General features: G+C 35.3%; 1 protein-coding gene across 1 annotated transcript in view; it reads right to left on the bottom strand.

Moving 5' to 3' along the window:
* LOC140436452 (uncharacterized) overlaps window positions 1-17,535 on the bottom strand; it is a 508,405-nt gene that overhangs the window by 117,800 nt on the left and 373,070 nt on the right. The window contains exon 8 of the mRNA XM_072525289.1: window positions 10,670-11,030. Coding sequence (XP_072381390.1) covers window positions 10,670-11,030 — 361 coding nt within the window. The remainder of the gene's footprint in view (window positions 1-10,669; window positions 11,031-17,535) is intronic.

The following is a 17,535-nucleotide window of genomic DNA, read 5'->3' on the forward strand; positions in this document are numbered from 1 at the left end:
GGTGTATGTGTTATTATTTTTGTTTTTTTCATCTTATCACAAATTCATCTTAAGACCTACTTTTTCTAAAGCTTGAAATATTTGCGTCATCATGGTCTGTAGTTTTTCGAAACTTGTAGCGAATATTACAATATCATCAGCGTATCTCAAATGACTCAGTTTCCTTCCATTAACATTTATTCCTTTATCTACCCGGTTAATGTCTTTGAACACGTCGTCCAGTCCAAGTGTGAATAGCTTTGGTGAGATAACATCGCCCTAACGTACTCCTCTGTTGATTGGTGTAGCTTTGGTTATCGCATCTATTTGTAATTTTATTGTAGCTTTCTTGTAAATATTATGTATGAGAATTCTGTATCGGGAATCTCTCCTGCAGTTGTTCCCAAAATTCTTTGGAGTCGAATGCCTTTTCATAATCAACGAAGCATTGGCTTTCTCTATTAGCGTTCTGACTGTAAGAAGATGATCCGCTCTACTGTAACCTTTTCGGAATGCTGCCTTCTCTACCGGTTGATAGCTATCAACCTATATTGTCAAACTTTCATTCCAATCATCTGGGACTTCTCCTCTGTGAAGACATTTGTTGAAAACATTTTTCAGTTCTTCGAGAATAATTTCACTTCCCTCCTTCAACTTTTCTACAAGTATTCCATCTGGGCCCGGAGCCTTATTATTCTTTAGTTGTGCCATAGCTTGTTTTATTTCGAATGATTCTATGTTAGGGAGTATTTCTGAGTTTACATTCGTTATCATTCTCTTAAGATCTTCCATTACAGCGTTATCTGGATTTTTGTTTGAGAAATATAAATCACGGTAAAATATTTGAGTAACTTTTAGGATTTCGTTCTTTTCTCTTATTTCTTTTCCATCTTTATCCTTGATTGAGATTATAATAGGCTTTCCTAAGTTTCATCTTAAGCATTAAAGGCTCGGTTCTATTCTATTATTTTTTCACCTTGTCTTCATTGTAGATCCTTAAATATTCCTTTACTTCCTTCTTTATTTGTTTATTAAATTCTCTGAAACAATCCGTGTTTCGCTTTCCTTCGCTTAGAAATGTGCGTTCCTTTTTCATCAACCGTTTTGTTCCATCACTTATTCTGTCTTCTTTCCTTTTCGTTTTCTTTGCAACACTCAGTCCTGCTTTCAATAGCTTTTGTTGCATTTCTTTATTATTTGTGTTCATATCGGAATATTCTTGTTGATAATGTTCTTCAAATTCTTTTCTTAAGACTTCTCTGTACTCATCTCCCTTCTGTCGCATTTATCTGGTTTCTCAACCGGAAATACTTTTCTAGCAGAAGATTATTTTCCTATGATTTTTGTATATTTTTATCGATATTCCAGAAGGTTTTTTAGTAGTGTAATTTAAAAGATTTAGCCAGCAATTGATGTGTAAGTTAGCATTATATTAACATTACGTACAGAACAATTTTGCAAACACGCTAATGCATCTTGATTCCAAACATTTATCTTAATTACAAAAATTAGATAAAACGTTCAGTATATTGAACCATAAGTTTGGAAATTACAACATTCCGAGTCGCTTATCTGGGCGCCGCTGGTGCACTAGATATGCCATAACAGTTAGTTAAGATATACTACAGCAAACTTAAACAGATAGATGTAATTGTCAAACTTCTATTAAAACTTAATAAGGGATAATTTTACTGCAAACAAACAAACCAATATTTAGTATGTAATTAATGTGTTTTCTATTCCCATACAACGAAAGCATTAACAGTAATTACGTATTACATAAAAATTAAAAAATTGTTAAAGCTTGCAGTGAAATTTTAATATATTATTAATTAGATTCATAACGGGAAGCAATTTACAATTAATTAAGAAAGAATACGATTTATAGACGAGGTAGTCTTCATTTCTAATGATCTGAAAACTAACAGCAATATTGCTTCAATATAAATGTAACCTTAAAAATATGTCCAATAATCTTTTTCGATACTGTTTCTTAATTTATGAAGGCATTTTTCCTTCTTTTAGAAATCTATTACGTCTTTATTTGACTGAATTTTATCCGTAATTAAATAGCGATTTAGGTGCAATAAATCGATGCACTCAAAACCGTCCACATGCACTTAAAACCGCACACTCCCATAAAAAAAACAGATCGAAATATTTTAATAAACAAGAGACAAAAAAGGAAGCCAATGTGAGCGAGATAAAGCGTTTTAACATGATTTAGTTAGTGATAAAACTTTCTTTATTATGAAAAAAAATATGTAGAGTGTATATGTATACAGTGTGTAAAAGCCAAATGGAATAAATTCATTATTTAGGTTACTGTACATATTTATAAAAAATCCCGAAACACGTCAAATTTAAATTATAACTTGACATTCTTTAACGTGAAAATGCAACCCCTACCTTCAAACCCCTTAGAATGACAGGTACAACCCCCAATTTTTAAAATAGGAAGTATAGGCTTGTGATATATCGTTTGAAAGGTCTTTTCATTATCCATTCAAAAATGTTGTCGTTTTAAGTTTATTAAGATTAATTAAGATAAAATAAATTAAAATCATGTGGTTACCGAAATTCGCTAAAATATACTTAAAACTTATTTCCCGTTTAGGTCTTGATAATGAGAAAGAGAACAAAAATCATAGCAATGTGGTTTTTAGATGGTAACCATTAAAAAACTTTAAAGAATTTCCGTGGCAACGTTATTTTAACACGTATTAGTAAATTGTTTTATTTAAGTTGTCAGTATTTTAATTTAAGTAAAAAGTTCGTTCAATTCACATCTGAAAAATGGTTAAATTAACGGAAATGCATAAAATAACAGTTTTATAAATGATTGGTTACGGAGATAACACCCGAACACAACAGGAAGTAACTCGCCTATTTCATGAGAAATTTCCTAATTTACCGCCTATATCCCAAGGAACAATAAGTAAAATAGAGAAGCAGTTTCGCAAGTTTGGTCATGTAAGGCAGATAAAAAAAGCAACTGCCAATGCTCCGAGTGATGAACTCAAATTAGACGTGTTGCTTGAGTTTCACGAAAATCCACATACATCGAGTAGACAGGCATCACTACATTTAATGCTAGCCATACATCGATAGTAAACATATTAAAAGAAAATAAATTGCATTCCTATAAGATGATACCTACTCAGGAGCTCATGGAAGACGGTTTTGATAGAAGAACTTTTTTTTGTGAGCAAATGATGGACAAATACCCTCAAAAGGTTAATGTTTGGGCAGGGATTGTAGGAAACAATATCAATGGTCCCTTTTTCATTGAGGGCAACAATTATTTGGCACTACTTGATGTCATTCCAACGTTGGCAAATTTATATCCTGATCCAGGAAACCCTCAAGTTCCAGCGAATACCATATGGTTTCAGCAGGATGAAGCACCACCACATTACCAACTTAATATCCGGCAGTACCTCGATACAATATTTCCCAATCGGTGGATAGGGAGGCGAGGATCGATTGATTGGCCAGCGCGATCACCTGATCTTACATTATTAGATTTCTTTTTATGGGGATATGTGAAGAGCCATGTGTACAAAACTAAACCTTCTGATTTAAATGACTTAAAAGAACGAATAACGCTTGCGATTAGGTCGATCACGCCTGTTATGTTAAATAATGTTAGAAGACAGTTTTATTTGAGATTAGGATGTTGCAAAAACCTTCGTGGTGAAACATTTTGAACATTTACTTCATTAACATTCATAGTTCTTTTTCGTGTTCTACATTTTATTACGTTTTGCATTACATTTTAGTTTTTGATTGTATTGTAGCGAATTTCGGTAACCACATGATTTTAATTTATTTTATCTTAATTAATCTTAATAAACTTGAAAGCGACAACATTTTTGAATGGAGAATGAAGAGACCTTTCAAACAATATATCACAAGCCTATACTTAGTATTTTAAAAATTGGGGGTTGTACCTGTCATTCTAAGGGGGTTGAAGGTAGGGGTTGCATTTTCACATTAAAGAATGTCAAGTTATAATTTAAATTTGACGTGTTTCGGGATTTTTTATAAATGTGTACAGTAACCTAAATAATGAATTTATTCCATTTGGCTTTAACACACTGTATATATATTAGAAGAATGAACTACTACTACTATCGGTTTACAGCGTTCTCGGACGCCTTCCGACTCCTAACCGCCATTCTTCTCTATTCAGCCATAGGCCTGGAGGGATTTCTCTTTCCTCTAGTTCTTTTTCAATTCCCTCTCTCCAGCTTTTTCTCGGCCTTCCTCTTTTCCTTCTCCCTTGTGGTGTCCACGTCAAAATCTGTTTTGGAATCCTGTCATCTGGCATTCTCTGTACATGGCCGTACCATATTAACTGTTTTGTTATTAGAAGAATGAATCTTCCTTTAATTACAATTATATAATTAAAGATTTTAGTATTTATTCAGAGGATTTATAGCATACATTTGTATTAAGGTCTGTGATGTTATGAACATTCATTATTTCTAAGTATTTTATTCTTATAGATTTTGCTTATTTGTCAAATTATTTGTTGTTTTTAATTTTGTTTTTCTAATATAATTGTCACTTAAATTTGTTAACCACTAAGTATCCTATAACAGACAAAATCCTTGCCAATCTAGTGCAAAGAAAATGCTCACGATCTGCACATGGAATGTTAAAACATAATACGATGCCGGTAAGACATATAATGTAATCAAGGAGATGGATAGACTCTATTAATAGACATCTAGGGAATAAGCAAAATGAGATGGACGAATTCTAAGCAATGTAAAATTACCAATCATCATATATATTATTCAGGTAACCCCAACGGAAGACATGAAAATGGAGTAAGTATAATTTTAAATCAACAAACTGCCAAACATTTTAAAAACTTTGTACCCATATCGGAAACACACAGACGTACACAGTGATCAACCCTGCCCCTAAGGAACATGTGTTTACCATTGTAAAGTGGGATCCACATGTCTAAAGATCAAATCGGCCACACTTCGCTATTGAAGCCGTACCTATCTGACCCCCAGGCTTTTCCTCCACCCCTCCTCAGCGTGTGACTTACGTGAGGAGGAGGCTTATGATCTGAAAGTTACTTTGGGTACCCTGGGTAATGGAACACCCTCTGTTTTTATTGACTGTGGCTACGCCACCTCATTTTAGGGGTAGCACACATATCGGCGTTTCTCCCTATTTACTTTACTGACTCTATTGAAGTTACTCTAACTTGACGTCGGTACTTGAGTCCCTAAAAAAAAAGAAGAAAAAAGTGTGTGTTTCGACCAGAGAGCCGAAAGGTGGCTCTCTGACCGAAAGAATGTGTGTTCTCAGCCACTCAGCCGCCGATTTGGCAAAATAAATTTTGTTCTCCTCGCCGGCTGAGCATCCGAGTGGGGTCCGGCCACCGAGCCCATGTATGCAGCACATGACTTTAGTGCTCGGAGTTCACGAATAAATCTTCAATTGATCTGCCTGAGGGGCCTAGTCCGCTATTACGGTTGTTATAAAAGACCTGAAGGGTCTTTTATACATGTTCAATTTATTTATTTATCACCTCACCCGATTTCAGCGATTCCGCGATGACTTAGACAGAAGGCATTTTTTTGTTTTTTTTTATTATTTTTTTGGTTTTGTTTTTTTTTGCCTAAAACTAACTGAAGCTATCCAAACTTAAAAGTATGCGTGTGGTGCAGCTTATTCTCTCGCCAGAGTGATTTTTTTGGTTTCTTTCTCTCCAACTTTACATTCGTTTTTGGGACTACTGCGCAACTATAACATTCTTTATCATTAATTTTGGATTTCTCTATGTCCTGCTATCTGTTGTTTAGGTTTTGTTTGTACCATCCTTTTGTTCTCGTTGTAATTCGTCAGCTCTCTTAGCATTCTGCTAGGATGATTTGATCCGTTGAATATCTCGTATGCTCGTTCATTCAATATACGAAGGATTCTTTTCTGTCCAGAGTTTCTGTATACGTATCTCAGTTATACGTATATAGGTATTATTAGAGCGGCTCTTTTAATTGGTTTTGTGTCGTCTGGATTTTTTCCTGTTGGTTTTACAGGTGTCCCCAAGCAGCGGAGGCATACGCTGCCTTTTTTTAGCACTTTAGCTTTATATATCGATTGGTTGACGTGCTCGGTGAACGTGAGCCTTTTTGTCGATTATCACCCCCAGGTATTTTGCTTAATTTGTCCATTCTACGTGTTTTATATGATTTAAGGCAATTTTCTATTTGATATACCATCTTTGAAACTTATTCAGTGCTCTCTGCAGATGATTAGCTGCATGATTTGGGTATCTCCAGCTGACAGCTATTGCCGTGTCATCAGCATACAAACCTAAAAGGGATCCTGGCTCTGTTGGCGTGTCGGCCGTGTATATGGTGTATAGGTAAGGAGATAACACCGCTCCTTGAGGCACACTTACTTCCAGGACCCCGACTTCGGATAGGGTTGCCCCTATCCGAACTCTGAACCTTTTATTGGCTAGGTATGACACAAGAAGACATGTCATCGCCTCGCTGTATCCCATATCACTCATTCTGACGTCTAGGAATGCGGTTGTAGTGTACATTTTCTCGTTGTATGAATTCCGTTAGTCTTAATACCTGCAATTCACAGGAGTGTTCGCTTCTGAACCCGAATTGAGCTTCCGAAATAGTGCCTAAAGCCTGTGACTCTTCGTTGAGTCTTTTCAGCATTACTCTTTCCGCTAGTTTCCCTATTGACGATAATAGGCTGTAGTTCAAAAAAGTCTAGAAGAGTTGGATATTTGGCAGACAACCAAAGTAATCCACTACTAAGTGTGGAAGAGAGACTAGACAGTTAAAAGAAATATATGGAAATAACATTTGCAGATAAAAAGCAGATTGCCGTTGAAGACATAGAATGCCAAACAGGACCTCCGATTACTATTGAAGAAGTCACGGCAGCTATTCGAAAAACTAAAGGTGGTAAAACTGTAGGGCCTGACACATTTTATACAGAATTCCTGAAACCTATGGACGAACAAGGAATAAAATGGATAACGAGCATATTTAACAATATATATATATATATATATATATATATATATATATATACATATATATAGCTGAAAATATTCCCCAAAGCTGGTTAAAGTCGATCTGTGTAATTATACCAAAAAATCAAATGCAAAAACATCCGAACACTACTGAATAATTAGCTTAATGAGCCACTTACTTAAAACGTTTTAAAAAGTAATACATAACAGAATATATAAAAAATGTGAAAAACAAGTGTCATGGACACAACCTTAGGCACTCGAGAAGCTATGTTCGCTATACAACTGGTTATCTACAGGTGCAGGGATGTCAACTCTAATGTATATATTTATTTTATCGATTACAAAAAGGCATTTGATAGAGTAAAACATGACAAGCTCATATCCATCTTTAAAGAAATGGACTTGGATGATACAGACTTGCGAATTATATATAATTTATATTACAATGAACCTGCCAAAATTAAAGTGGATAACCAGTTGACAGAGATAATCTCCATAGATAGAGGAGTAAGACAAGGATGCATTCTGTCTCCAGTGCTGTTCAACATGTACTCCAAGCGTATCTTCGGGCAAGCAATGGGACAACTACAGGAAGGCGTCTTAGTTAACGGAGTGCGTCTAAACAACATTACATATGCTGACAACGCAGTAGTTTTTGCAGATAGCCTAAATGGTTTACAAACAATAATGTCGCTCATATCAGATATAAGTCGAGAATATGGGCTGGATCTCAATACGAACCAAACAATGTACATTGTAGTTAGTAAGCGCAAAATATTAAATACACATCTTTTGGTAATTACCAACAGCCAATTGACAGGATAAACAGCTACACATATCTTGGTACTAACATAAACCGTCAATGGGACCACTCCAATGAAATAAAACAAGGCATAAGCAAAGCAAGATCAGCGTTCGTAAAGATAAAGTCTCTTTTCAGAAGTCACGATTTAGCACTTAGTACCAAAATCTCTATCATCAGATGCTATGTATTTTCTACATTATTATACGGAGTAAAGACATGGACGCTCTCTAAAGCTTCTTTAGGAAAGCTCGAGGCGTTCGAGATGTGGTGTTTCAGGCGCATCTTACGAATTTCATGGGTGGATCGTGTGACTAATATTGAGGTCCTACGTAGAATGGGGAAGGAATGCGAGATCACTAACAATCAGAGAACGCAAATTAGAATATCTTTGCCATGTTATGAGAAATAAACACAGATATGGCTTATTGCAACTCATTCTTCAGGGCAAGGTATTTGGAAAGAGAGGACCAGGGAGAAGAAGAATATCTGGGCTTTAATACATAAGGAAGTTGTTCGCTACGTCTACAACTGAAACATTCTGAATAGCTGAGAGTAAAGTTAGGATAGCTATACTGATCGCCAACATCCGGAATGGATAGGCATCGTAAGAAGAAGAAGAAGAAGTATCATATTCAGTTAGTTTTCCATTTTTAATTTTCCCCTTATTTAATTAAATTTCACATTTACCTTTTGTATAATTCTTAGATACATATTGACTAGTTAATGTAGTTAACTATAGGATCAGAATTTAAACAAAAATAGTAACCTAGTTTGGACCCTAATATTTTTGTAAACCAATATATGTAACCTTTTTTTAAATAATTACAGCTAATTCTAGTCTCTTAATTTTCTAGAATTTTGATATAAACGTTCTTCGTTGCGCTTTGAATATATGTAGACAACTGAGCTTATAACATACACCTCGAACCTCTAACGTAAGCAAACACCACACGCTACTTATATTTGAAGATCAGTCTGATTTTATTAAACGCGCTTTTGAAAAGAAAGAGCATTCAATAAAAACGACAACAAGAAAAACGAGAGCTCTACTGAGAGATATTAAAGTCAAAAGAGTCGTCAGGATACGCAGGAAATATGAGGAAGATTTTTATTGTAGTGAGTTTCGTTCCGGAGCGTCCGAGCGTCATTAGGGTTGAGTTATTACGTTAAATCCAAAAAAGAAAAACGAAAAAGTTAATTTATCTATCTTGTCAGAACGTTTCAACCGGTATGTTAATCATTGTGATTTATTGGCTTTTTTACGTTATTAATTGGAGTTTTACTACTACAATTGCCATGTATAAAGAGTGTGGATTTATGTGTGTTAGTATAACATATTATATAGAGAATAAGCGTACAATTTATGCTTAATAAAATAATAGCAAGAAGAACAAAACAATCATATCCCCAAACATTAGTTATTGAAACAAGATATCAAATATCTGATATACCGCATCCGCCATAGGTCGATTGGCGGGAATAAAATTCTAATACTCAACAATACGAACAGCCGTCGAATTATTTGAGAAGAAAGGAATGACGATTAACGCTGGTAAGAGTGCAGCTATTACGGTTAATGTTACAGTAATAAGTACTCTTACTGCGTGACGCGTTCGCTCTTCTCTGTCGGCAACGACAGGATTCGGCAGCTGCAACCGAGTGAGTTGGTTGGATATTGACAAGCTCCAGAGTCCCACAATTACGATCAAAACGCTGAAGGGCGTTGACAGGTCCATACGTATAGTCGTTCGGAAAATTCTGTCCCTCAATCGAACGTGTGCCAATGAATACATCCAAGCTCCCACTAAAGAGGGTGGTCTGGACGTCATGACCATGGCCATGCACGTCCTGGCTATCATGAGAAGGAGACTGAAAAAATTGATCAGCTCAGCAACTGATACTACGTTGTTCTTCTTCTTTAGGTGCCGTCTTCTTAGCGAAGGTTGGCGATGACCTCTGCAAAGTCTTCCCAATTTTGGGCTTTCCTTATTAAACTTTGAAAGTCTAATCCTGTCCAATCTTTGATGTTGCGCAGCCAGGTCATTTGTCGTCTACCCGGGCCGCGTCTGCCTTTTATTTTCCCTTCTATAATAAGCTGAAGGAAGTTATACCTGTCGTGTCTAAATATGTGTCCAAGATAAGACGTTTTACCTTCAGTTTACCACATATGTCACGTCTCTTGAGAGGTCTCACGGAGAAGTCTGGCAGTTCTGGCATCGATCGCACGTGAGTTGAGCCAGAAACTTGAGGACGGCTATAGCGGAAACGAACTTCGTTAGGGCTCTTCACACTCCGAAAGCTCTGCCTAAATAAGCAATCCACCGTCCTACGGATCGGGGAGAGATTTTATTAAGGCAATACAACTGCGAGGAGATCTACTTCCAACTAGAGCATCCCTTCAAATCCACCACATGAGCGTAGGTGCCAAAAGAGATGCGAACGTAACGAGAGCCTTAGTCACGTAAGAATGACAATAAATAGTGTAGTAAAGTGGCAACAGACGGCTCCACAATAGGTAGACGATTAGTACGAAGAGCACGAAAAACAGATAGAGTCATGACTACATAAAAATAAGAAGAAGGAGACATGTTCAATAGCTTTGAATATTGCATGAAGTTCAGTAGAGAAAATACTGAATTATTGTCTAAAAGTCCAAATTGTAATTGATTGGTCGGCATTACATATACAACACCAACTCCTATAATACATTTGATTTCCACACTAAGAAATACTGATAGACTCGGCAATGCTTATTAGAATAAAAGAAGAAATATTATATACGGAAAATCCTAAGAAATAAAAATGAAAAAAAAAGTTTTATAATAATTGATTATAGAAAACAAACAATGACTTACCTATAACTTAAAAATTTCTTCCCCACATCCCTCTCACTTCTTTTGCCTTTCCTCTTTACAATTCTTGATCCGAACAGTCCATCGGCGACTATATACAACCTAAAATCGAATTCTAATTCTTGAGCAACATTCTCGAGTAAGTCCATGGATAAACCGTAGCAGCAGTTGGTCTTGTATTTGAACTTTTGAAACGGAAAAAACCTTTCGTCATCATCGCTGTAATCGCTTGTAAATTGCTTGTAGTCCGAGTAGTCCGATTGGTCGATTTGTGCGTCGTCTTCGTCTTCTAATCGCTGCATTTCGTTGAAAACCAAAGTGAGGTTATCTTTGTCCGATGTAAGTACGCGATGACAAGGGAGACCTGAAAAAAATTAGTCTATATTAGTAAAATACAGTGGTGTTAAAAAGTCGTGCATCACCTAAGCGCCTTATAGTTTTTGAGGTTTAACACACAAGTTTTTTGTATATTTTCGCTAATTCATTTTAAGTTTGTGCTTGTAATTAGCATTATCGGTATACTTACTAATGATTTTTTAATTACTAGCTCAAAATTCTACAGAAAAAAATGAAATAATCTGATTGAAGGGATTTCCCATAATCCGAGAAAATTATGAGGTGATTATTAAGTCGTTAAAGTACTATTAAATTGAATCTTAATGACAAATTTGCCACATATTTTGACTATATAAACACTGTAGTTACCCTAACACATTTACTCGCTCTTTGATTTTTGCTAAAAAGGTCAAAATGCCATCCCAGACCAAACAAACTAAATTATCGGACGAAAAGCGTTTTGAAATTATTTTTCACCATAAAAATGACAAATCTAATCGCGAAATAGCATCCGCAGTAAACTGTAATTAATCAATCAATTTGAAAAATTTAAACGCAGAATGAATGATTACGTTATTACGGAGGGCCAAAAGTCTCTGAAAACTACTATAATGTTTATTTTAATAAGTTACAGGGGTGAAAATAAAAGAGAAATTTTAGAGTGACTTTTAATTTTAAATATTTGATTCAAAAATAACTTTTTTGTTATTTTAAGGGAATTTTGGCCCTCGTTAATAATGCAATTGTTCATTTTGCGTTTAAATTTTTTAATACATTTAAAGCATAATGCATTTAAAACGCATTAAACATTTTAACAGGCGGCATTTTGAGCCTACGCCGTTAAATGTAGGTTACATCAAATAAGGTAGATGAAGGTACAAATATACAAAATATCATTAAGTAAACCTTTGATCAAATTTATTATTTTTTTTTATATTTAATTAAACGTGCTTGTGACAGCTTCGGCTATTAGCACGAGGCACCGTGGATAGAATTATACATCAGGTACAATTACTTATTATAATATACTATAGTTATATATTATTTAGTAAGTTTTCTAGCTTCAGGAACCGGATAGCTGTGATGACCTGACTCTGGTTTGATAATATATCTGTGATGTCGCCCTTCAAGCCCAATTCTTGGCGTCGTTTATTGTAATGGGGGCAATCCACAAGGACGTGTAGAACGCTTAGTGGATATTGGCAATAGTGACAGATTGGCTTAGGTGTAGAATTCATTAGGTGACCATGTGTAAATCTGGTATGACCGATACGTATTCTTCTAGAAACCATCACAATTCTAGTTATACCAGAGATAACTAACCGCTCAATCGTCTGATCTATTTGGTGTAAAAATGTAGTGGATTCGTTCCAATGATTCTGCCAGTAATTATGTACGAGTTTCTTTATACTAGTTTTTAGGTCACTGGCAATTTGTATATTACGTGGTATACAATTGGATACAGCAGCTTCTTTGGCAAAGCGATCGGCGTTGTCGTTACCCATAATCCCGATGTGGGAGGGAATCCATATGATAGTGATATGGATGTCGTGGATGATAAAATTTTGGTAAGTGACATGGATTTTTTCTACAAGAGGATGATTATTAAATAGATTATTGATGGATTGGATAGAGGCAAGGGAGTCTGTACAGATGGCAATATGTTGATTGGGTGCTGTACAGAGTTTGAAGGATTGGTAAATAGCATACAGTTCACCAGTATGAACGCTGTATGTGGCCACCCCCTTTTCACTCTTTGATGCGTCAGTGTAGAGTACCCGATCGAATTTCTTAAAATTAAGAATTTCTAGTAAGGATTTCTTAATCAAATCCTGGTTGGTTTCTGCCTTACTAAACTTTTTAAGTGACACATTAAATTTATCGGATCGGGAGAGGGTTAGTTAGGGAAAAATTTATATGTGGTATTAAAGTTGGAAGTAGGAAGGCGATAGTGTGTATGCGTGGAACAGGAAGGTGAGTACTAGTATAGTTGGGTAATGTCAACAGTGTGTGTACTGAATTAGAAAGGTTAGCTGAAGTAGAGGCAGCACAAGAAAGGAGGAGATATTAGCGCCTAAGCTAAAGAGGGGGTTCGTTGGCTTCGCGGTAGAGGCTCTCAGTTGGACTGCTATGAAAAGCTCCTAAACAGAGGCGGATAGCAGTATTATGCACTGAATTAAGGGTTTGTAAGGATGTTTTGGATGCTGACACATATATAAAGCTGCCGTAATCGAGTTTAGAGCGAATAAGAGACCTATATATTTTTAATAGTGTACATTCGCTAGCGCCCCATTGGTAGTGGGAAAGTGTTTTGATAATATTTAAACGTTTTAGGCACTCTGCTCTAGTTTCCTGAATATGTTGTTTCCAAGAAAGTCGAGAGTCGAATATTAGTCCTAGAATTTTGCGGTAATCGACGACTGGGAGAGGGTGATTTAATATTTAAATTATAATATTCTGAGGTAAAGAACTAAATATATTTTATGTACAATTACATAAAAATCATCATTTATATATTTTATATGTTTTTACGAGCTTGAACATTATACAGAATTGTGTTGTATAGGCAGAAGGTAAATCAAATTTACTTCCATCAGTGTCTCAATTAACGTATTGAGATATAGCGAAGCTGGGCTATGTGCTAAATAAATTATTTGATTTTCTGACATTTGTGCGTCTATATTTGGAACTAGTATGATAAATTAATACTATGGCGAAAATAAAAAACTAATAAATATGATATTAATATCTAACAATAAAACACTGAAAACTTTTGTTTTCAACAATTCTACAAAATTTATTTAAAATACCATAATATCAATACAGCTGTTTCGGCCAGAGTGCCTTTTTCAAGGGATCTATTTTTTGTGTTTATATTTTATAGTCTTTTTACTGAATAAGTTGAGAAGGGAAGAACTGATTGTCCGAATTATGTATGTATTGTTTTATTTGCTGATTTCCATAGATTCTAATAAAGCTAATAAGACCTTTATTTTGAATGTGAATAATTCGAAATTCGTCATTAAAAGAATGATTATGGTCTAAAAGCTGAAGTGCCTACGTAGAATCTATTTTCTTGTTATTGAAAGCTCTTTTATGTTCTGCTATACGTTTGATAAAAGTTCTACCCGTTTGACCGATGTAAGTTTTTGGGCAGTCACCACATTTAAACTTGTATACACTGCTGGGTAGTTGCTTTTTCTGTTAACTCTTGTTGTTCTTAATATATTCGCCCAAGTTGTTGTTTGTTTTTAAAGCTGGTGTTATTCCTTTCTTGTTTATGTGTTTGGCTATTTTCGATGATATCTTGCCTGTATATGTAATCAAGCAGATGGTATTGGGTTTTTTCTCTGGTGGTGGAAATACTAATTTCAAGGCTTTCTTATGTAGTTTTTGGTTTAAACTCGGCTTTGGCCGAAACAGCTGTAGTGATAATAATTTAAAATAAATTTTGTGGAAGTGTTGAAAACAAAAGTTTTCAGTGTTTTGTTGTTAGATAAAGTAAATTTTTATCAAGTAACGGTGGAATCTATCACCTATATTAATAATATACTGAACCAAAAGTATTTCCGTTTGTCTTTTTAATCCATGATTTTTAAAGAATTGTCTTTTGTTTTAATACAGTACCTAAAAGTTGGTAGAATTAAATGGACATTTGTTCAACAAATTAGGATGGCGATCTTGCTACCATTTAGAGCGTACTAAGTCTTGTAATTACTTCCAACTTGAAGGACCACCCACTGGTGCGGGAAATAAGAACACAATCAGTTTAAACAATACGTAGTTTAATAATTGAATGTTACTACAATTAAATCAATATCTAGCCAAAGTTTTAGCGCAAGTTCTTTTATTAAAAACAGCCTATCACTGTCCATACTAGTCCGCGACACACTACACTAGCACTGATACAGATTAAAATGTTACTAATAATTATCACTTTAACTAAGGACGTTTTCTTCTATATCAATATACTTAATTAATAGTGAGCGTTCTGCTTTTAACTATAAGCTATGTAACGATAACTAAAATGCGAGAGATAAAACTCTAAAACAAGACGTGGCCAACTTAGCTGGGACACAATTTGATACTGAATACGCGAGAGTCTAAACTGTTAAACCAGAAATGCTTTGAATTTGATCGAATATGAAACTAAACACTAACTAATATGCGAGAGCGACCAGCTAAGCTGGGGGACAACTTGGATATATCTATACAGAGGTAGGTAAAACCAACCTTTTGAATTCTTGTCTAACAGGGAAATTTTTGAAATTGGTCGGAGAAAGTTAATCTATGGGTAAAAATATCTTTTGAATACATTTTCGGCTTTTATGAGAATTTGCGTGAAAATTTACTTAGGTCTTATTTAAGAAGTGTAAGTTAATTGCTACCAGTGGCGTAGCAACACTTGGATACATTTCTTACAGAAGTTTATCCAAAAGTTTATAAATACATAGTATAAAATATAGGTCAAAACGGCAACGGGTGAACGTTCAAAAAAAAAACTTGATAGTGTGTAAATGTTTATTAAAATCTGCTAAGTACTTTCAGCATATCAGAATGCCATCTTCACAGCTTCGTCTTATAGGAGGTTATAAATACAATATTATCATTATTGTCAACACAAAATACAATAAAAAGTATTAAAAAGCTGTAAAAATTACATTTAAAAATGCTTGGTATACCAATGGCTGCCTTGTTGAAAGAAGAAACAGCTGTAAGAGTAAGTTAAGGGCAGACCTCTGTATCGTAGAATTAAAATTAAAAATGACTAAGTTGCCATGTGCACTTGTCTACACCATGGTTAGATAAATTAAAGAGCAACTGGAGCAAAAAGCAATAAATTCAGTTTCAGACATAATTTAAGAAAGGATCATTAACGAAACTCACGATAGAGTACTAATATCAGAAGAAGAGCTACAAGAACGAATAAAAAAATTAAAAAACAGAAAAGCACCTGGTCTTGATAGGATAAACAATGAACTGCTAATATATGGAGGAACAACACTACGCAAATGACGTATTTCGTCGATATAATAAGTACCGGAGTAGTACCAGCTGAATGGAAGGAAAGTCTCCTGCTACCGATACTTAAAAAGAGAGACTCGAGATAAAATCATAAAAGATCAAATCGAGGAAAAAGCGAACACGGCAGATGAACAACAAGGCTTCCGGAAGAACCGCAGCACAATAGACGCAATTTTTATTATCAGACAAATATTAGAGAAGTCTATTGAATATGGAAAACCAGCATACATGTGCTTTGTAGATTTAAAAAGTGCTTTTGACAGGGTGGAGCGAAATGACATCTTAAATTTATTACAGGCTGAACAAATAGACCATCAGATAATAAGGACAATTAATGAAATTAACAAGAACAACAAGACCAGAGTTATAATGCCAACAGGAGCAATAAAATGCGTAGAACTAAAAGGAGGAATCCGCCAAGGAAACTCGCTCAGCCCGTTGTTATTCAATATGGTGATGAATCAAATAATTCATGGAGTAAGATAATGTACAGTAAACAACGACTAAAACAGAATAAGAGGCAGACAGACAGGAGAAATCTTAGTCGCACGAAGAAGAGGAAGAAGAAGAAGACATTATTTGAGTAAATACTACAAAGTACTTGGTTTAGTTCAATCTACATCGTGAACAATTCATTTCAGGCAATGTGCTTTCATCATCATCCAGCCTCAAGAGTCCACTGCTGAACATAGGCCTCTTCCTCATGTTTTTAACCCCGTCTATCTTGCGCCGCTCTTATCCAGTTTTTATCGAGTCTTCTTAAATCGTCAGTCCATCTTGTAGGTGGTCGACCGACGCTTCTCTTGTCTTCCCTCGGCGTCCATTCCAATAACCTCTTTGTCCATCACCCATCTGTCATTCTGGATATGTGTCCTGCCCATCTCCATTTTAGTCTGGCTATCTTCTCGATGATGTCAGTCACTCCGGTTCTTCTCCTGATGTCTTCGTTGGTTATTCTGTCTCGCAGAGTTATTCCTAACATGGACCGCTCCATTCTTCTCTGCGTGACTGCGATTCTTCTCTTCAGTTCATGAGTCTGGTTATTCCTGCCAATCATAATTCTATGTCTCAGGTATTTATATCTATCTACGAGTTCTATTTCTTTCCCACCAATACTGATGTTCTGGTTGGGTACCAAATTGGTCATGATTTTTGTTTTCGAGATATTTATATTTAAACCTACACTTTCTGTAGCCACAACGAGTTCCTGTACCATCTCTCTTGCCATACCTAGATCTTCAGCTATTATAAGTATATCATCGGCGAAACGTAAGTTGTTTCGTTATTCTCCATCTATTTTTATTCCCTTTGTCATCCAATCCAAATTCCTAAAAGCATGTTCTAGCACCATATTAAAAAGTTTAGGTGACATTGGGTCTCCTTGTCTAATCCCCCGTTCTATTTTTATGCGATTACTGTTAGTATGTAATCTGACAGTGGTTGTTGCCTGCAGGTATATTTTGTATAATAATTTAGTATATCTATAATCTAGCCTGCATTCTTTAAGC

The sequence above is a fragment of the Diabrotica undecimpunctata genome, chromosome 3, assembly GCF_040954645.1.
Source record: "Diabrotica undecimpunctata isolate CICGRU chromosome 3, icDiaUnde3, whole genome shotgun sequence".
NCBI classification, from domain to species: domain Eukaryota; kingdom Metazoa; phylum Arthropoda; class Insecta; order Coleoptera; family Chrysomelidae; genus Diabrotica; species Diabrotica undecimpunctata.